The 22934-nt window shown below is 39.6% G+C and overlaps 1 protein-coding gene across 1 annotated transcript; it reads left to right on the forward strand.

Annotated features, from left to right (window-relative positions):
• Positions 1-4258: 4258 nt before the first annotated feature.
• On the forward strand, positions 4259-22218 carry lonrf1 (LON peptidase N-terminal domain and ring finger 1). Its single transcript, XM_080029244.1, has 12 exons — positions 4259-4964; positions 7399-7517; positions 9566-9688; positions 12163-12363; positions 12490-12703; positions 12878-12983; positions 13094-13208; positions 13319-13440; positions 13561-13719; positions 17423-17585; positions 17850-18002; positions 19850-22218. The coding sequence occupies exons 1-12, from the start codon at positions 4370-4372 to the stop codon at positions 20006-20008; spliced, it is 2229 nt and encodes a 742-aa protein (XP_079885370.1). The 5' UTR covers positions 4259-4369; the 3' UTR covers positions 20009-22218.
• Positions 22219-22934: the final 716 nt, after the last annotated feature.

A 22934-nucleotide genomic window follows, 5' to 3' on the forward strand; every position in this document is an offset into this window, starting at 1 on the left:
ACTCAAACATTGGAATTATGATGATCTATAAATGTCCGATGACAGGGACTTTCCATTTGTGTACAGTGGAACAGCAGAGACAAGTGTTGACTTGACTGTGAGAGCTCACAGTCAAGACAATGCATACTCACGCTTCTTTTTTTTCTATTGCACCTTCATGTACTCTCCTCTTGAGTGCAACACAGGAATTGAGAGATAAACCAGACCTTCCAAAAGACTCACACGCATAACACATGTGCATGTTCTTGCCTTTGCTTTTGGAAAGTACATTCAACAGATTGATCTACCCCTCCTTGTTTGTACCGCTAGAGGCAAATACAGTTTCTCTTTTATTTATTCATTTTCCCCCTGTGCCCACAAGCAACATCTGACTCCCAACGCTAGTATGTTTTTGCATGTACATGTGTACGTATTTTTTCTCAGAAGCCAAACACCTCCGGGAGATTATGCAGGGCCAGATAAGGCTATCCTAGAGTCAGCACCAGGGCTGCATTCCTGCACCGTTGTTTGAGAATCAGGCGCTGAAGGTTTCCCACATTGATAAATTAATAGCAAGTGCATGCTTGCATGTCTGTGTACATTTATTCTTCCAGTTTGTCCGTACTCAGTTTGCAACAGAAAAGTGTGAAGTCCATACCAGGTGTGAGTTTTGAATTCTTATTTTATATTTAATTTATAACTGGGGATCTCCCACTATTTCCCTCCTGAGCCAGAACATATCCACACCACTACTTTGGATTTTGAATACCAGTTGAGAGGTGGGCAGTAAGAATTACTGGGTTGTTTTGGTTTGTAACTCTGGGTCACATGTCTCCATGCGGACTGGAATGCTCTGATGGATTGCTTGTGGTTTGATTATATTATGGCAGAATCAACAGAAATGGTATGTCACCATGATAATACTATGTTTTGAGAGTCAACTTGTAAATGAACAACAGAGAATTAAGTCACAATGTTTGTAAAGTTGACCTCATATCATTCCTCATCATATCTCAAAATTCCAAAGGCTGGAAGTCACAGTTTGAAGTGAGTAAAAAAAAGAAAACAGGTTTATACTAGGATATGCTTAGGCATGAACAAAATGTGCCTGCAAAAATACACCTACAAACACACAGTCTAGTTGTTTTAATGACCTAATCGCTGATCGAACAGATGTGGCAGGGCTAAATCCAAATCCCACAGATGTGGTGTCACAGTCCTGATATGGCAGTGTGTATGTTCATGGTTGTATGCACAACATTCTTTCTTTTCTTTTCTTTTTTTGGGGGGGGACATTTGGCTTTATTGAAAGTGCAGAGAGACAGAGATGACATAGGGCAGAGAGGGGAATGAACAAACATATATATTTATTAGGGATCTCAGCTCTGGAGTGTGCTACCATGTGCAACCCTCTCTGACTGGGGATCAAGACGTTTATCTGGCATTCTTCAAATGGTTTCGTATTTACTGTAACTTGTGTGGTGCACCACAAAAGAAAATGTCCAGCCAATGATTGACATGGTCTCAGACCAAACACAAGGGGTTGCTGAACAGGATTCTCATTCACCACAAATGTCTGGTTTATAGTTCAACACTGTCCTCTGGTGGTTGTTTAGAATATGATTAGCATTGCTCAGACACAAATAGATACTGTATCTCTGCACCCTTCAGCTGTCTATATAGCTGGAATATAGTAAATAATCTTGTCTAATGAACTGTTAGGGATGAGCTGCTTCTTATTAGTTAAGCTCCATTGTCCAAATTCAATCTCAGATTGTGTTTATTGTTATGTATTAAGCGAGAGAAAAAGGCACGTTTTGTAGCAGATTGAGCATGCTTGTAATTGAATACACTGTTGTGCATGTACGCAACAATACAAGAAAGAGTTGAGTTAAAGTCTAAAATACACATTTTCAAATGGCTCTGTCACTGTCTTGAAAGGACACCGGCTAATGTGATGTGCGGTAAAAACGTTGGTGACAAAATGACCAGGGCAAGCTATGGTGTTGCTTCTAATTGAATAAGAAAGTGGTCCAATACTGATGATGATACAATAGAAACATGCAGGGCAAGTGACATGGCCCTTGTTTAGGTCAATATAGAAATCACACTTAACTAATATCTCATCGGAATTGGCAAAAAGATCTAAAATAAAATCTCCAAATCCTTCTAGAAAATTGTGATTAAGGGCAAGGTGTTCTACAGAGTATCACAAGAAGGAAATAATTTCCCTGAGCAAGGTTAATAAATTATGGGGATGGTTTTAATACCAGAGCTTCAAATTAATAAAAACGATTATTCCGTGTTTTGGGTTGATCTTTTTTTTTTTTTTTTTTTTTTAACCTTTATTTATACAGGTAAATCCCATTGAGACCGAAGACTCTTTTTCAAGGGAGACCTGTTCCCATTCCCACGTTTCCATTCACACACACATTCATACACCGATAGCAGGCTTACTATCGACATTCACACGATTTGGGTTGATCTAAAGATTAACACCCCACTGTGTATCCCTGACCTGGAGAGGTTTTTTTTAAATGGTGAGAAAACATTTATCAGTAGGGCTTAGGTAGAAACAGTGATCTGATATGCAAAGTGTTTTTGTTTGTTTATGTTTCACATGTTTTTGTAGAATAGGCTACATAATTGCTGCATTTTCACCAAATGCAATTATGTGCAATTCTATGACCTATATTTAACCTATGTCTGTCTACTTTTTTATGAAATGTTTATGTGATGCACTTCTTAAAGAAACATTTAATAATGTGTTGCATTTTCAAACAGACAATTATATTCTTCTTATTGAAGTGATTAAACGCTTTAACCACTAGAGGGCAGTGTACCTCCACAGCTGCATCAGGTTCACACCTAGTTGAACATATACTGTATGTACAACCTCAGCGACAGTACAAAAGGGATTTTCCAAGTTACTTCTATATACTAATTATATAAATTTTTCCTATTTTATTGTAAATTACTAATTGAATTACTTAAATACCTGTTTATGCATTTTCTGTGTGTGATGCAGCATAAAGGATGCAAACAACTGGATTTCATTGTGCAATCCTGTATTGTATAGCCTAATACAATGTTGAACCTATCAACTCGTATCTGTCTGCCTTAATTCACAACAAAACAAGCAATTGAGCAATCATCCTTCCAAAAACAACTCTTACCTAGGGGGCAAAACCCCTTTTTTTAAAAAACAGACATGGAGCGTTGTAAAAGGTTGTTCACCAGAAATGATATCCAGGACCTTCCAGGATCCCAACCTGGGTGGACAACCTGGTCAACTAGCTTCTGGAAAGATACAGCGGGCCGATAGAGCAAATCAGAACCACTGTTTAAGTGAATGGGGGTGGGCTAATAGGGAATTTTTAGATATAGATATCATTATGAAACTTTGCAAGTTGATTACTGACATTAAAACAACAACTTTTTGTATTACAGTATTTTACAGAACTACTACTTTTACAATAATACAAAGTATAATACAAAGTATAATACAAATAATAATAATAATAATAATAATAATGATGATGATGATGATGATGATGATGATGATGATGATGATGATGATGATGATGATGATGATGATGATGATGATGATGATGATGATGATGATGATAATAATAATAATAATAATAATAATAATAATAATAATAATAATAATAATAATAATAATAATAATAATAATAATAATGCTTGTTGTTGGTTGAATTGACACAAACAGATTCAGTGTTAAATTTCCCGCAAATAAAAACATTAAGGTAGCAGTGAAACATGTGAATAAAAGTAGCAATACAAGTGTTAAACATGTCAGGGGAAGATGCAATATACACAAATGAAACTTAGATGGTGCCATACAATCTAATTACACAACCTGTAATGCAGAGGTTTTTTATGTGAGAATTGGGACCTCTTTCAGAAATAAACTCCAGTGTTCTGACAAATAAACCAACAAGCTTTATAGCTTTATGTAGGCCTACATTGTTATATATTGTAGGCTAATGTTTAATGTTATTGTTGCAGCCTTATGGGTATTTTATGGCAGCTGAGACGGACTCAGACGATAAGGGCTGTACAATGTTATCCTTCTCAGACCTTTATAGGTCAATGGTGGTCAGACCATGGACGTACGGTCAGAACTTACGTCCCTTCCGTAGTTATGAAACTTTCGAATGCACGTTTTATAACGAAGACGTCCCAACCAATCACTGCACGAGTTCACTGTCCACGTGTTGTGTTTTTTATGTAACAAACGGATGCCCGGATGAAAGCGACTTAATTGGGAAGGAACGCGGCAGCTTTAGAAATGTAGTCCCACGTTTACAGAAGAAAACTGATTTTTACCTAAGGTGTTCTTTGTTTGTCTCTTGGGGACGCTACAATGTCGTCGCTTCAACCTCATGTAGAGGAAGCCCCGGAGGAAAGAAGCGCCTTCTTCATCGGTGCTGACTCGGACGACGTCTCTGAAGAGGAGGACCACCATCAAATTATACTACAGAAAGCCAACGCTTTAGCATCGGAAAACAGCCTCAAAGAAGCCATTGACTGGTTTTCGGTGGCTATGCGGTATGGGCCCGTGAGACCCGAACAGTTAAGCACTTTCGTGGACTGTATCCTCCGAAACTTTAAGAGAAATGCGGCGGAGCCAGAGCATCTTTCGGGCCATAGTCGGGACGTTGAGGACGATTTGTTTGACTGTCCGAACTGTCATAACTTTTTAGGTGAACCCGTGACCTTAGCCTGTGGACATTCGTATTGTAAACGGTGTGTACAACGACACCTTCTCTCCAAATGCAAACTGTGCAGCGAGCCTCTAAGTGGTGAGCAGAAACCCAATGTAGTTATGTGTGGACTTTTAGATAAATGGTTCCCCGACGAGCTGCAAAAGTCGAAAACACTAAGTGAAGTGGACGAGCTGTGCAGAAGAAAATGCTACCAAGAAGCAGTAACGTTAGCAACTGATGTTATCCATTGTGGTGAGTGTTGTCAAATTAATCTAACACAGGTGTCACATCAGTCTATGTTTAGAAAGGAGGGGATATGTGTTACACGGTGGTGTAGCATGTCCTGCTGCAAACGCTCAGATGAGCACTTCATGTAAAAAAAAGTAAAATAAAAGAAACGGTGTTTGCTTGCTGTCAGTGGGTCCCAAGAGACCTAATAGCACTATTAACCTAATTCGCTCATAGCAAGTGTAGCCTTGCAGTAAACTGTGCTTGGCATGTTCTGCTTATGAAATTCCACAATCCGATCATGCGCACTAGGTCAAATTGCATAAGGCCGGTGTTATGACACACATTGAACCAGGTTTTGTAACTTATAAAGGGGGAGGTTATCTGTGTTCTTTGTGTTGTGATGGCTGTCAAGCCACGGTTTCACAAATGTTTAAAAAGGGAATGAATTCTCAATATGAGCGAGGGTCAATTTAGGAGGCTTAAGGGGATGCTTATGGTCCAGATCATGTATAAACACTGCCAGACAGCGAGTTAACTTAGAAGCTAACGTTGTGTAATGAGAGAAAATATGCTACTTCTGTGGAAGATGACTTAAAAGAAACAAGCCCGTGAGAGTGGAAATCTGTGGCCACTGTTCCAAATCCCAGTTACGCATATTTGCTTATAGTTGATAGGCCTAATACTTTCACCTGTAACAACAATGGTGTTATGTGCCCTTGAGGAAAGCACTTAGCGCCCATCTCTTAAGTTTGGGATGTCCTTTAGTTGGAAACTGTCGGCATGTTTCTTAAGCAGTTTCTGAATAATTGTAATTGGCTGTGGTTATCATGGTCTGCCTTCCAGTGGTTATCAAGAAACTTAAAATGTAAATGAAATGCAAATTAATAAGCATGATGCATTGTGGGTAGGCTGCAATGATTGGCTAATCTTATATTGTGTATTTTATCAGAACCTCTAAGTCTCAGCTCTAACCATTTCCCATTAAGTTATGCTGTTGCAGTTAGGGGGTTATGACCATTAATTGCCATTTTCCTTTATTTTCATAAGGTGGGGATTGGGATCATAGTGTATTCACATCTGAACTCCCACAACTTGAAAAAAGGGTGATCTGACAAAATGGCAGCGGAAATTCTCCTTCACCTCGTTTAACTCCCCGCCACCTGGTTTATGTGCTTCTTGGAAATATCCATGGCATCTGGGTCAAACGATATACGCCAGCCAAGTAACCTTTATGATACCCGGTTGGCTTATGTAACTAAAAACATTGCCTGCAGGTTATTTAGTTGAATATCTTACCCCAACTACTGAATTCTAAGAACCTGAATAATCATGACTCTAGTGGAAGGCCTAACAACAGTAAAACTGTAATTACTTGTCTCCATATTTAAATTGTATGATAATGTACTTTTTGCAACTTACAATATGCTTAGGAACAGATTGACTGCCAAAGGGCTTTCCAAACGTAACTTGTCTTTACAAAATGTATTCAATGTAGGTGAAAATACCCCCACAAATATCAAAAAAATAAATAAAGTAGTATTCATGTATGGAAAAGGCTATATAAGGACAACTGTTGTGGCACCTTCTGCAAAGACGGTAACTGGTGTCATTGCGTTGAGGATGCAGTGAGAGTGATTTTGCTGTCAGAGTGATGCAGTCACACACCACCTGCTTTGGACAGCTGCACTGTCGAGCTGCCGACCGCCTGAGAAGCAGAAGTGTCCAAGTCTTCATGGTTGCTTCATTTGACGTTATGATATCTTGACAAACTACCTGTGCTTCTGTTCACATTAGCGCCGCCTGCAATTCATCACAAAAATTAGCTGAAAAATCGCAACTCATACAGTGAGGAAAATTAAAAGTTATTCAACTTTACCAGAATTGTTATGGTCCAACAGAATTCATTCGTCATTAATGGCTGCAGGGCAGCTCCGCAATGTTGAGTCTTGCTCTCAACAAATCCTTATTGAGTGTCCTGTTCGGGACATGCCAACGCAGCCTTTTAGTTTTGATACACGTTTACTCACATGATGGTTATTGTAACATCAAACTTCTGGCCTCTATAGGGTACTCCAAGAACCAGTGTTGTAACTGTACAGATAGACACGCATCAAAGTCCGGCTGGTTTGACCCGGTTTAAAGCAATTTTCTACATAAGCGCTTATCTAAACATCTACCCTCGGGCATCCAGTGATCCCGTGTTGCTCTTATGAAACTTATTTTTCTTTTGCATTTTCTGCAGATAATTCATTGACACAGTTATAATTGTGTATGTGTCTTATGTAATAATATATGACTGGTGCGCACATACATAATATATATGATGTTACTTATGTAGTGTCTCACTTCAGTAAAATAACAATATATGTTGAACTAAACTGCTGTGTTTTACAATATTTGAAGAAAATGCTCTCTTTAACGTCCTTCTTTATTTTCTCATGTCTCTCTCCTTCAGATCCAGAGAGGACAGGGGTGGCACGACTCTCTCGAGCAGAGGCGTACATGGCTCTCAAACAGTACCGTCTGGCCTTGGAAGACACTCACATTTGTCCCGGGTCCAGTTGTTCTGCTGAAGTAGGTCACTCACTTACACCGCAATCATTTATGATCCCATGCTTCTGAAACTCAATTATCTATCGGAAATCTCATGTGATCTTTAGTAATGTGACTCAATGTGCAAAGGACTTATCATTCCTTAGAAAATATTACACCACATGTCAGGTATTGTGTTGGTACTGAAAGGATGGTGGCATTGCAACTGGCGGTTACATGCTTGTTCACACACCTGCCTTACTGCCATACTTACTGGAGCCTGGCATGTGTTCCATCTGGTATATTGGTCAGCCAGCGATTACTAAGAAAAGGTGTATTTTAAGACTTCTGCCCCCAGAGCCACAGACAAGGAGCACCTAGTTTGTTGTGTCATTGGATTATAGTCACAAGTAACATGTAAGGCGGTTCACAGGCGCCCCAATTGACATAATCATGGTAATACATTTGCTCACTTTGTTGTTGTTTAATAAAAAAAAAATTAAAACTTCATTTTCGATGTATGTCTTGGCAGTTGAATTTGCTGAACCATAGGCAGGGGAATACTCTCTTTGTGGTGATTCTGTTTGTTTGTTTACTAGGCAATTCCTAACAACCGACTGCTAATTTTAGTGTTGTATGAAAGGCCTTCTATAAGGGCTAATAATGTACAAAATTGTATCATGCCTACAGGTTTTCTTTAAACACACAACTGAGAATGCAGTGATTAAGGTCAAAGCTGTTCTTAAGTATTACACAAGCTACAGGACACCAACTGTCTGGGTTGAAGCCTAGGGTGTTCTTTATTTGTTGGGCAAAGTATATAATGCATATACACCTGCATAATTCCTTTCATTCATACAATTTGATTTATTGAATTGCATAGACAATGAAAAAGCTGATAAATCACCTCATTTGTGTTTTACTGGTTCAGTGTGTTCTGTCTTAACTATTTAACTAAATCTAAATAACCTAAGCATTATTTTGAATCCAGTGTTTTCCTAAAATGCATTCCAAGCATTAAAGCGGCTACGAGTAACATTTAAATATCTTTTAAACAGCCTCATGTTTCCTCTCATAATCATAAATTACCTTTAACAGCAAACGAGACCATCAGTGCAAAGAAATAAGTTTTTATATAGTTTTTATTACTGCGTTTGGTCTGGTCGTACACCCAGTCCGATTTTTGGTTCACGCGTGCATGCTCTATGGTCACATATCCGTATTGGTCGCAGACTTCAATGTGGCGCAGGAACACGATTTGAGAAGCCTATCCCTCCAGGTGAGGGAAGGGGAGCGGGAGCCTTGTTTGAGACAGTTATTTGTCGTCATAATGACTGATAATGGGGCTGAACCATCAAATAAAAAAAATAAAATGCCATGAAGAAAAGCTAAAAGGGAGAGTGATAGGCGGGCGGGAGGGCGTTGCCAAGCAACGTATACACAATTTCACGCAGCGAAACTAGACTGCAGTGTTTACTCCTAAATGAATGAGCGGAAGCCTACTAAAACAAAGTTTACTTTGCCTCACCAGCATCATCAGATGACCATTATTCATCTGAAATAGTCATTATTTACAACAACATAAACACATTACCTCATCGTGATCCATACTAACTGCCGTCTCTCGTTCATTCGTGTGAGGACAAGGAATCTTTCAGCTCCGTGAGAGGTGACACTGCTTCAACTCATTGCAATCAGGTGTGTGTGTAGCACTGACTGGCATTAGTTGATGCTGTGTCACTAACCACTCTCACGGAGCCGAAAAGAGTCCGGTGTCCTCACACTTTCAACACACGGACACGCACTATTGCTTCCTGATCATTTGAATCTCGCACGCCCGGCACGAGCTAGAAAACAGCTTCACGACAGCTGGCGTCGTAAAAATACTACCGCTTTTGTCCAAAGGGGCCGCCAACGGGCCATTTTACTCGTAGTGGCTTTAACAATTGCCAGCAATAGAAAGGTTATCGAAGGCTCAAAGATGGTCTGGTGTTTGTCTACACAGTATTTAAAGTGTACTTAGCTTTGGAGTGAGTAATAACCCAATGTAAACCATGTAAGGTATAATCTCTATCCTTCTGTCCTGTCAGGCTGTCTTTAGGAAAGCTATGGTGCTGCATGAAATGGGAGAAGTGGACGAGTCTCTCCAAGTCTTCCTCCACTGCCTGGCTATAGATGAGGACTTCCCCTGTGCTAAAAGACAAGTGGAAAAGGTGAGAGAATTTTAAATAAATAATTTAAAAGTGTTCTGCTGGCAATGTGATAAAAGAAAAAGTCCAAACTTTAGATCGTTTTTCTCAAGTCTGTTGAGTTCCACCAGTAGCCCTGGATAAACTGTAAGCCTGTGATTTAACTAACACTGATACCTTTGCTTTGAGAAATCTAGGTGCATGAGCCTTGCAATTCCTTGACTGAAAGCTGGTTGTATCTTAAATGCACAAAGCCATCTGTTCTTTTTTTATATATATAGTGAGCATCTGCTTCTGCTATATTGACTTAAGGGGGACACATTATGAAAAGTCTTGTTCTTGTGCACATACATTTGGGTATCTGTAATGACTACAAACCCGCCAATTCTGCAATAAGACAGCCAAGCCGTTTTTCCTTCGTTCTCTCTAGGTCAGAAAATATGTGAGTCAGCAAGCCCTTCAAATTTGTCACCGGTTCAAATGTCACAACCGGCGCTCAGCAGAATAATGTGGCCCCCTAGGGTTTACGCTCAACAGTTGCCATGGTGGCACAAAGCTGTATTCATGTTAGCGAAGACAGAAGAAGAATGTGGAGAGAAATTGTGAACGCTCTTCCTCAATGTAAGCCAGATACATGACCATATATAAGTTTGGTGTAAATGCAGTAGGTTATTGTGGTCCCACTGTTCATCCATATTGATCTATGTCAGTCAATACAAACATATACATGTATACACAAACAGATGGATGCAAATTTGTCCGAGAAACACATTGTTCCTTTTTCTGATCAAATCTAGAGCACTTCTCACTGTTTGCAGTCAATAGGCTAAATTGATCATTTGAACATCACAGATACCCAAAAACACATACAACATAGAGCGCTACAACCTTATATTGTGGTTAACTACGATTTAAAAATTGTACTAAGAAATTGGGAAGACATGTTTTATGAACACTTTTCTTTCTTTTGGGGTCATCTTTAGCCGCGTTTCCATCGCAGGAACTAGTTCTAGACTGCTCTTGTGTCTGCCTTTTTTTTTGTCGGCGAACGTGTTAAGATTACAGCAGCCGTTTGTATACAGTCTTTGGTGCAGCCCCGCAGCGTGCTCGGCCGCTAAAATATACAGAGAAATAATCCATCTGGTGCCCGTGTTAACAGACCAGAGCAGCCACACAGCCCACCTTGCCAGCGCCACTATTCATCTCACAAATCTCCTCTTTTTCTTTTTTTTTCACCAGACAATCAGGTCTCTGCTAAAATAGATAGAGAAATAATGTGTGGATTCTGAATTGCTGATTCTGTCGAAACTCAACATTTATTAGAGTAGCCTATCATAAAATGGCGTGCAGTGCAGATACTTTTACTGCTTATCCATACGTCATCGGCCTGATATGCATAACATCCCCGGGACTTCAGACACCAGGCCAAAGGAATCTTTCATTCCTGGAAGAGGAGTTCCTGGAACCTTAAGTTCCTGGGACTTTTGGTGGCTATATAATTGACGTGCAAGTTGTTCTTGGGTCAGGTCTTGTGACTCTGTCTGAAATGACATTAGTATCACTTAAAAGGTAAAACACAGCGCTGCAGTTACATAAGTGAGACACAGTTGACTTTTGTATGCAATACTACATACATACCATTATGTGATGCAAAAGAATAATTTGCAAACACAGTGCAAGTAAAAAGTTTTGCACTTGAACTGGTGTTAAGGTTTGCTGCTTGTATTGACACCATATTTGAATTCTTGATCTTTCTGATCCAAGAAATGCCGGCCAGCCTAGACAGTTTGGGAGCCAGACAGCGCAAATCAATAGAGTGTCAAATCACGTTTGTGTAACCTGTAATTACACTTATGGTTTGAAAGTTCTTCCCGATACCCATATAATGACAACAACAAATTAGTTCAATTGAAAATGACAGCCTCCGTCCTTGTTGTCCTTGCTGCGAGGTGACAAGGTTTTGAAACGATGCTGAGGATATGGTTATACAGTAGTTGAAAGAAGAGTATTAATACTTGAACTAAACTTCGGAAAAAAGGTTGATGATTTATGCAACTGAGTCATACACAGTGAGCTCAAATGGAAGTCATGCTCGCAACATCTTTTTTGTGCACAAAAAGTCTCTATTTCCCCACTCAACTCGACAAATTGTATGTTTTTGAGCCTCACAAGCATTTAAAAATGTGTGGTTTGAACCCAATTCTGGAGTACTTTCTTTTCCTACAAATCCTTCCAAATAAAATTTGTATTTAAGATGAATATTGATCTGGATTGACATGAAAGTTGCATGGAATGAGATGTTGAGAGAGAGCAAGATCAAATCACAAATAATCAGACATGTATCATATTAAGGACCACATATGGAAGTGGCCAATAAGAACTTTTTGGCCACACTTGCCCTGCAGTCTGAATGTAGTCTCATCAAAACGTAAATTGTTCATAGTATTTGGTGTTCCTTGACTCCAGGTGATTAAACTGAATTCACTTCTTGTACACAGATCCTGTGTGACCTGCTGTCCCCGGCTGATGACAACGTGAAGGACGGGCTGAGGGAAACCACCCACAACACGTCTCCTCACCGGCGCAGTAAAACCCTGGTGACCGACGGCCGGGTTGAACCTCAGAGCCCTGTCCAAAGACAACAGCAGCAGCAGGCCCGCGCCGCCTCAGCACATCAACACCTGGACAACAACCAGGAAGTACTAGGGACCTGAACCGTCATAACGCACAGTTATTAATGAATGGACTTCATGCTTTTGTTGCTTCAGGTTCTTAAGAAACCACCAGCATCCTCTTACCCACTTGTGTCTTGTGTCATTCTTTAGAAACGCGGGGAAAGCCTGGAGCGGCCCGGTCTGAGCCGAGCTCATTCTCTACGAGTGCACGGCTTAGGTTTTGGTGAGGAGGGGCTGAAGAGAGTGTGCTCTGCTCCTCAGCTGGGGGACGAGGACAAGGTGAGCATGCTGAAGAGGAAGCTCACCGTGTCGGACTCGGGACCCTGTGTGGTGGACAGCGGCAGGAGCAAGCATAAAAAACAAGGTCAGTGGACAAAATCCCACCGTTCACCACCATTCGCTTTTGCTGATTTTGTCACCCCAATATCATTTATAGGAACTCAACATATACATTTGTGGTAATGATGCATACGATAAATCTTAATTGGATACTGTTAGACAAACTAATGTGCCTTCTTCTCTCTGGTTGACCCTATAGGTGTAGGGAAATTCTTAAAACAACAGGCTGCCAAAGTTAAAACCTGTAGAAGTGTTCCCGAAGACATGATGGACCCCAATGACTTTGAATGCTCTCTATGCATGAGGTAAGGTCAGGCGCTAGTTACCATCAAATCAACACGACATCCTTAACAGTACGCTACGCTTGTACATTCACAATAAAGACTTTAATGTAGCGTATCTGTGATTGGTACAGGTTGTTCTATGAGCCCGTGACTACACCGTGTGGACACACTTTCTGTAAAAACTGTCTGGAACGCTGCTTGGACCATACACCACAGTGTCCCCTCTGTAAAGAGAGCCTGAAAGAGGTGAGAGACCAGCCTTGAAACTGGATTCCAATCTTCTTAATTAGCTAGTATTGTGCTGAATACACATATGTTCCTCTTGTAATAACTAACTCATATTTTGCTCTTTCCAGTATCTAGCATTAAGGAAGTACGTTGTAACAACTGTGTTGGACACGCTGATCAAACAGTATTTGAGTCAGGAGCATGCAGAGAGGACTAAAACTCATCTAGAAGAGGCCAGCGAGCTCTCTGAGTAAGCATATCTCTGTCCCTGGCCCTGGTTGACTTCAGTGTTGATCATCAGATGTATCTGTATTTAAGAAGGTTCACAGGGATTAAAATGTACCTCTTCCTCTTGCTTATCTCTGTGCAGTCCGACAAAGAATGTGCCAATCTTTGTGTGTACCATGGCGTACCCCACTGTGCCTTGCCCCCTGCATGTCTTCGAGCCACGTTACCGCCTAATGCTTCGCCGCTGCATGGAAACAGGCACGCGGCAGTTTGGGATGTGTATCAACGATGCCCAGAAAGGGTAAGCATCAACGTACAAACACATGCAAGCAAAACAAAATTGTTTGCATGAAAACCTACTGGATGGTTCCTTTTAGGGTGGCATAACAATAAAATCGGTTCCTAGCGTCACTCCTCTTGCAAACTCTGTCCAGCATGATTGACTATCTCCACACCTGGTCAGTCAAGAGGTAGTTAGCTCACGTGACACAGCCTCCATGACCACTAGTTCCCATGCATCTAGCGCCCCCTCCAGGCCTGGAACATCCATTACTATAAAAACTCACCCAATCCCTGTATGTCAGTCTGTCAGATCATCATTAATCCCTCCTCATAGATTTTACAGGTCACGCCACAGACCACTTGGGATTACAAGTAACTTGAAAAATGTACCTATTATGTGTAATAGGTCAATTGTGTTGGACCACCCCGCTGTTGATAACCTGGACATGAGCATATCAAAGCTAAACTCACCAAACATCCTCAAAACAAGAAAGGGTTTGGGTTTTCTTCACTTAAACATAAGAAGTTTGCTTCAGCACAATAAACTAGACCATGTTAACATCTTAGTATCTCAGGCTGACCCAGATGTCTTGGTTCTGACTGAATCATGGTTGAAGAGCAGTACACATGACTCTATGGTGGCAATAAATGATTATAGTTTATTCAGAATAGACAGGACCACACGGGGTGGGGGAGTGGCTGTCTATGTTAAATCACATTATTCTGTATCATTACTACATGCTGTCTCTGTTCGAAGCTGCTTTGAATTTATTGCTTTGGAATTGTCTTTATCATCCAATGATTGTTTTGTTGTAATTGGTGTGTACAGGCCCCCTTCAGCAGTAAATAGCTCCTTGAGTGAGCTAGCACATTTAATCTCTCCATATGTAAATAGAGAGGTCATTATGATGGGTGATTTTAACATTGACTGGCTTTCTGGTGCCTCTGAACCTTTTAAAGAAATATGTAGCAACCTAAATCTTACACAAATAATAACTGAGCCCACAAGACCAAATCTAAAAAACCCAGCAAAATCAACTTTGATCGATTTAATATTATCAAATCAAAGCAATAAAATAGTTTCTGCTGGTGTTTTTGAGCTTGGAATCAGTGATCACTGCCCGGTGGCCTGTATCAGAAGTATTCATCTTAAAAAATCTCAACCCAAAATCATCATTAAGCGTAATTTTAAAGGTTTTAACGAGCAAGCATTTTTAAATGAACTCTATCAAAGTGACATTCATCTCACAAGTGAAATATCTGATGTGGAATTGGCCTTAGAATTTTTCACCAATACTTTCTCCTCCATTTTGAACAAGCATGCACCCCTTAAAAAGCACAGAGTAAAAAATAGATCAAACCCCTGGTTCACAAATGAATTGTCCGATATATTTGCAGAGAGAAATAAAGCATGGTCCCTAGCCAGACGCTCTGGTGAAAACTCCAAGTGGACTGCTTTCAGACAAATCAGAAATAGGTGCATATCCATGGTTAGGAAAGCTAAATCAGACTACTACCTCGAACTAATTTCAAACTGCTACTCCAACCCTGCACTATTTTGGAAGGCTGTGAATTATAACAAAAACAATTCTAGCACTGTTCCCAGTCAGTTAAAAATAAATGATCATATTTTAAATGATCAGAAAGAAATTGGTTTAGCTTTCAATAAACACTTTATAGCTGCTGGTAAACTCTTTCACAATGGAGTATCTACGCCTTCTACGCCTACCACCACGAGAAATAAAAATAGCATACCACCTGTCTCTAAAACTCCTCTTTTCAGCCTTGTTCAAGTCCCAACAAGTATTGTTGTAGATGCGCTTCTTGCCATCAACCCCAGGAAGTACATGGGAGAGGACAATTTGGACCCATTTTCAATAAATCTCTCTGCACTTATCATATCAAAACAAATAACCCATATTTTTAATCTTTCCATCTCTTCTGGTATTGTTCCTAAAGTCTGGAAAAAAGCTCACGTCATTCCATTACATAAAGGGGGTGACAAAAGTGATCTTAACAATTACAGGCCAATTTCCAAACTCCCATGCCTGGCAAAAATTCTAGAATCAGTCATTAATACTCAGTTGAAATCCTTTTTATCCAGTGCTTCCATTTTGAGTCCATTTCAATCTGGTTTTAGGGCAGGCCACAGTACTATATCTGCTGTCACTTTGGTCTTAGACAACATTGTTACAGCTATCGATAAAAAAATGCACTGTGCAGCACTTTTTGTTGATCTGTCAAAAGCTTTTGATACTTTAGATCACCATTTGCTTTTAGAGAGGCTGCATGAAATTGGTTTTGATTATTCTACATGTAGCTGGTTTAGGGACTATCTCTCTGATAGACAGCAGTCAGTTAAGCTGGGAAGCTACCAAACTGAGTTTTTAACAGTTACAAATGGTGTTCCGCAGGGCTCAATTTTAGGTCCAGTCCTATTCACAATTTACATCAATAACATTGTTTCATCACTACAAAACTGCCATGCCCATTTGTATGCTGACGACACTGTACTGTATTGCATTTCTGATTCAGTGCAACAATCTGTTCAGAACCTACAGAGCTCTTTTAACACCCTGCAGAACTGTCTAGTGGATCTCAGGCTTGTCCTTAATATAGAAAAAACAAAATATATGTGCTTTTCCAGAGCAAGAATTACACATTTTAATGATCTTATTATTCACACAAATAATGGATCTCATATTGAAAGAGTCACTGAATATAAATATCTTGGCATCTGGATAGATGAAAAACTCTCTTTTACATTTCACATAAAAAATCTTGTCTGTCGTCTCCGACAAAAGATTGGCTATTTTTATAGGAATAAAGCCACCTTCCCGTTGTTCAGTAGGAAAAGGATTATTGAGGCAGTTTTTATGTCTGTCCTTGATTACGGTGATGTGGTTTATCGGCATGCATCTCGTTCATGCCTTAAACTCCTAGACTCTGTATTTCACTCTGCTTTGAGATTCATTACAGGAGATGCTTATGATACACACCATTGTGTTGTATATGAAAAGGTTGGGTGGTCCTCCCTTAAGGAGAGACGTGATGCACATTGGCATATTTTTATATATAAAGCTCTGACTGGAAAGCTACCACTATATTTGACAGAAATGCTGCTTATTTCAGATGGGCTTTATCAAACCCGCTCAACTGACATGCTCATGTTATATGTCCCCTATGCCCGGTCTGAGCTTGGTAAAACCGCTTTTAGCCATAGTGCCCCTGACTCCTGGAACAGCCTACAACATACAATTAAAATAAATACACTCATAACTGTTAACCAATTTAAAATTATTATTTTGAATCAGCCCCTCTACACTTGTAACTGTTTTAATTAGGCTATTATGTCTCTCATTCAATTGATCTGAATGTTTTAAATTGTTGTTGTCTGTGTGTGTGTGTGTGTGTGTGTGTGTGTGTGTAAACTTGTTATGTATTCTCATTGTATATTGTGTATATGTACAAACTCGACGTCATTGTAAAAGAGGGTCACCCCTCAATTGATCTTTCGAGGTTAAATAAAGGAAAATGAAATTTGTTAGGTTAAGAATCTTTAGAGATGAGAAGTAGGCAATTAACTGCTGACAATATTTTGTGATATTCTGTTCATGACCGTTAGATCCGGTTATGCGCTTCAATAAAATATGTTTTAAAGATCACGTGAACATACTGCCAAAACTGAGTTTTCTTAATCGATATTGTGTCCATCCCTACAGATTTGCAGACCATGGCTGCATGTTAACCATCAGGAGCGTCCATTTCCTTTCTGACGGTCGGTCAGTAGTTGACACGATTGGAGGAAAACGCTTCCAGGTCCTGTCCAGAGGAATGAAGGATGGTTACAGTACTGCTGACATTGAGCACTTAGAGGATACCAGGGTGAGAGCCTCAGTGGTTACATTTAAATGCTATTATCCACAGTGTGTTGGCCTTTCATAATCACACTGCGCCAAAAATGTCTGCCTTTTAATATGAAACCCCATATTCAGTACAGGGGTTGATTTTGGGTGGGGTGTCAGTCTGAGTAGATTGTCTTATTTACATGGAGTCATCATTCATTGCCATTTCCGTTCAATGGAATGTATACTAAAGTCGAAACAATTAAAAAGTGATTGATGGTTTGACTTGACTCTTTTCTATTAGGTGGAGGACAGTGACGAGTTAGAGGAACTACAACAGCTGCATGATGCAGTGTATGAGCAGGCCCGCGACTGGTTCCATAACCTCAAGGTCCGCTTCCACAACCAGATCCTGCAGCACTTTGGACCAATGCCGGAAAGAGAAGCTGACATCCAGGTAAACACCCAGCACAGTGTCCCTCGACTACTTCCATCTGTAAAGACTTATTCCATAACTTACACCTGTGCAGATAAGTTAATGTAAGAACTTTATTGTTAACAATTTTGTTTTTAATGAGAATAATCTCCTAATAACACATGAAATACTGTATTACACATTGCTATACAAACAATAACAACAAACAATCCACACATTAGAACACAATGTTTGAGATGATTTTGATTAGTAAACTACATAATGATTCCTTGTGCTTCATTATATTTATGTTAGGGTGTTGTCTCCCCAGAATAGTAACCAATGTGAATAAACCGTATTAGTAGTTTTAGTCATTTAGGAGCAGTGTCATTGTAAACTGAGATGAATCGGTGGTGCAAAGTCTGTGAAGGACAGGAACAGCACAAGTGGTCATCACGACTAATTCAAAAACAAGATTTGCAGATTATCTGGAACACCAACCTTATTATCATTATGTATGAGTTCTACGAAAGCACAACCCTTTTTTTTTAAAGCTTGTTTTAAATAATCTTATACTGCAAATCCTTTATCTTTAATTGGATCACCCTTCCCTTCCGGGGGAAAACCCACACCACCATGGATTCAGCTACCGTAGAGGCTTTAATACCTGAACATAGTTGTTGTGAGTGCAGCTCTAAGAGGGATTACCTCGGGGTGGAGTCTGTTGAAAATATAGGCTTTAGGGGCTAATGGCTGTGCTTCATATATAAACTCACCAGCCCTGTTGCGTCAGAAGAGCATCATGAAGAGAATCCCCTACTCTGTCACACACTCGCCCACACACACACACACACACGCACACACGCACACACACACTTAAACGGCGGAGCATTGACCCTGATCTTTGGTGGTGTTATTTAATTTGTTTTAGTCAATGGCCATTATGAAATGTAAAATGTTGCACCAGCATAATGCCGATAATTCACGTCAGATCCTCATTAGTGTTAGGCACTTAAAACATGCCTTCCTCCAGCAGATTACAACTGGTATTCTATGTTTATCCCCCTGCCACAGTTAAACACTGTCCATACAAAATGAGTACTTTACTCATTTACCAATCATGTGACTTGAACACACCTAATGGAAGGCTTTCACTCTGAAGCAGCTTCATTTAGCTATTTATTAATTTCAGGACAATGCACATTAATGAACATGCTCAGCAGTACAAGTAAAAATGCCAGATTGTTGCCCGTGGGCTAATTTCCATCTAAGTACGGAGAAACAGAAAGAAAGAAAAGAAAAACAGGATAATTCATTAGTAGGGTTAGTAGGTTAAACGAATACACAATTATTACACAACTAATAGGGTACAGCATACATTTAGAGGTGGTTGCACCTTTGGTTAGTTCTTAGCCATACCTTTACTTTGCTCTTAAAAGTGTCCAAAGTGGGATGTTCCCTTATAGTTGGGGTAGTGTGTTCCATAATGCACTACCTTTAATAGATAGTGCATTATGGCTGAAGGCAGTTTTTCTAAAGGAACCTCACAGTCCCTGTTTACAACAGCTCTTGTGATCCGAGTCTGTCTGTACTTAATAAACTCTAGCAGTGGGGGTGGTGCCAAGCCATGTAGTATTTTATAAATTAAGCATACAGAGGAAAATGTACAATAATTATCAAAACTCAGTAGGTTATATTTATCTAAGATGTTACAATGATGATAAGAGTAAGGTTTTTTTATCTAGGGTTTTGAGTGCCCTTGAATGTGAAAGTATTATTGAGTGCAGAAACAACATCAGAGCAGCTGCATCTGACAGAAACAAAAGAAAGGGTCTTGAGTGAGATGTTTTGGTTGTGAAAGCAAAGGACTTATATTATTTCTCTTCTAGGCAACTGCTAATGGCCCAGCCTGCTGCTGGTGGCTCCTAGCTGTCCTGCCTATAGACCCACGGTACCAGCTCTCTGTCCTGTCCATGACCAGCCTCAAAGATCGCCTGGTCAAGATCCAGCACATCCTCACATATCTGCAGAGTATCCCCAACAACTAGAGGCGCTTCTTCTCATCTCCCCAACACATCTATTGGACTTTTTCTTTTTCAAGCTACAACACCCCTTGTTTTATATATATATATATATATATATATATATATATATATATATATATATATATATATTAGGGCTGTCAAGCGATTAAAAAAATGAATCTAATTAATTACAGGCTCTGTGATTAATTAATCTAAATTAATCGCATACTTATATGACACTTTTATACCTGTTTGTAAACAGCTGTATAGCCTACTACAGTTTGTTTCTCTGTCTCTCTCTCTCTCTCTCCCTCTCTCTCTCGCGCGCGCGCGCTCGCTCTCCGTCTCTCGTAACTTCTGTCTCCTCCCCTCAGCCAGCTTTATACATGAACTAGCGCCGAATTTTCTCAAAAAAACAAGCAGACAAAATTACGACTTTCCATCTCCCACAACAGACAGCGCTGCACTGCCACCATTTCGTAGCCTACTCATAGGCAAAAATATTGACACACACACACACACACACACACACACACACACACACACACACACACACACACACACACACACGGGGCGGGTGCTAGACAGCTAGCAAACAAAATTGGAGGAAGATTGAGAGATATGGCCTACTACTGTTTTGAACCTAGCCTACATTGTTGCACCCACTAAATAAATAATGCACGGACACTGCGGAGAATTAAGTAAGATGTCTTCCTACCTTCATGCATCCCATAAACCGTCCATAGAGCCCTCGAGTCGGCCCCTTTCCCTTGCTTCTCTCTTTACCTTTCTCCCTTTAACCCACGCGCCCGGCCCAGCGAGCTACAGGTGCAGCTCCGCACCACTTTTGCACCGGGTCAAAGGGCATTATAGAAGTGCGATTAATCTGCGTTAATTTTTTTAATCGCGTTAATTTTTCTGTGATTAATTAATCGAAATTAACGCGTTAATTTGACAGCCCTAATATATATATATATATATATATATATATATATATATATATATATATACACATATACATATATATACATACATACATACATATATACATACATATATATATATATATATATATATATATATATATATATGTTTTATGTATTAAGCTGACACAAGTCCAGAGCAAAGCTGAAACATCCTTGAACTGTTTATCAGTGAAACCAGAGATGTGCCCAAACCACCTCAGGGATACTTCCAATGAAACATTATTGGCTGGTGACTGTCACTAAGGTTATTGAAAAAATAATCCAAACATGACAGCAGATCAAATCAGCTACTCTTGTTCTCAATGCAGTTCATTTTCATGAAGACCTTCCATGTTTTTTTTGGCTTTCTGGCTGTAAGATGTATGTGATAATGGAGGAAGGGTGAGGGGATCCTGTGAAACAAAATCCTAAATGCTGAAAGCCCGGTAGTGATAGCAAGATGCGGGTTTAAGAGAAATCACAGAGGACACATTTGTGTAAAACCAAGTGCAACTAAAGGCTGGAGTATGTGTACCAAACACTGATGAAAGTATTAATTAAATCTCGTCCAAGCATCAAGTGTACTTCTCCCTCACTTATCTCACATGCCTACCATGCACAACATCCATTGCTTCCTCTTAAGAAGACCCTCCTGTTAAAAGAATGAGACCTGTGTTTCTTCCCCTCACACTTAACCTAGTCACATGCACTTTCTTATGACATTTTTGTTCGCCATGGACCTTAGGAGATCTTACTTAAGTGGGAGACATTTTGCAAGTGTTTTAAGATGCAGTGGTTATGTTCTAGTATTAATTTTCTCTCCTATGAACTCAAATATTCATCTACTCATCAAATTAACTTAAACTGGATTAATTTATAATTAAAAATGTATTTGTACATTCTGACCACATGTTTGTATGATAAATGCTAAGAGGGGCTTGCAATATTATGACAAATCAAAAGAACACAAACACAGCATGTATACAGACAGTGGGTTAGCATTCAATTACATTCAAAGCTGCTCTCTGCTTGGAGGAGATAGGATTTGCCTTACACCATTTTGTATTGTGATTTGAATGACAAGATGCGTTGGCTTGGCTACCATTCCTTTTTTCGCATGAAGTATGTTTGTTGTGTGTCATCCTTTTTCTCTCAATTAGTTTAAGGCTCCATTTGTTGACAATGTCTCTGGACTATTCTTTAAAGATTATAAGATTCAAGTCAAGTCTGTTATGTGTAAATCAGCAGTAAAGATAACTCTCTTTTTGCTTGGATGTTTTAAGTTATCAATTTGAATAATAAATGATATTCTTTTTAACTACTGACTCAGTGTCGAAATTATGACCAATTTAATGCTAGACGAATAATCAGTTGCGACATACTGGAGCTTTTTCCTAGCGTCAAAGACCTCACTGCAAAGCCTGTTGAAACATTTGGCTCCACGCAATTCAACTAATCAAGGATTTTTCAATAACATTGAATATTCATGGTAAAGTAAGAAACTCCCAAAACTAAAACTTAATGTATTATTAACTTTTAACACTCAAGCACCAAGGACTGCTTGGCTTGGGTTCTATTAGTTTTGAATGACATTACTCAAACAGTATTATTAGATTCCAATTAAATGCTGCAGCTACATTCTGATTGGTACACAGCAAATATGCGACGTCACCTTTTTCCAACAAATTCTGGCCCACTTTAAATCTGTCAGTGGAGTTGGGTGGTGTTTAACTACAGTCCCCTACTAACCCAAACCTATAACAATGGAATGAGGTATAGGAAATTTAATGTAGCCTTAATTTTGGAGGCCTGAAGAGTTTACACACACACTTCTTTACCACAAGGGGGTGATAGTGCAGCATTATTGTTACATAGAGTTAAGTGTTTCATAACTCACCTTATAGCCTCTACATTCACTTTAATTACGAAGATATAGACACATCTCCTTTGACTTTAATTTTTTTTTACAATCAGACATATCAGGA

The sequence above is a fragment of the Ammodytes marinus genome, assembly GCF_949987685.1.
Source record: "Ammodytes marinus genome assembly, chromosome: 6".
Lineage (NCBI taxonomy): Eukaryota > Metazoa > Chordata > Actinopteri > Uranoscopiformes > Ammodytidae > Ammodytes > Ammodytes marinus.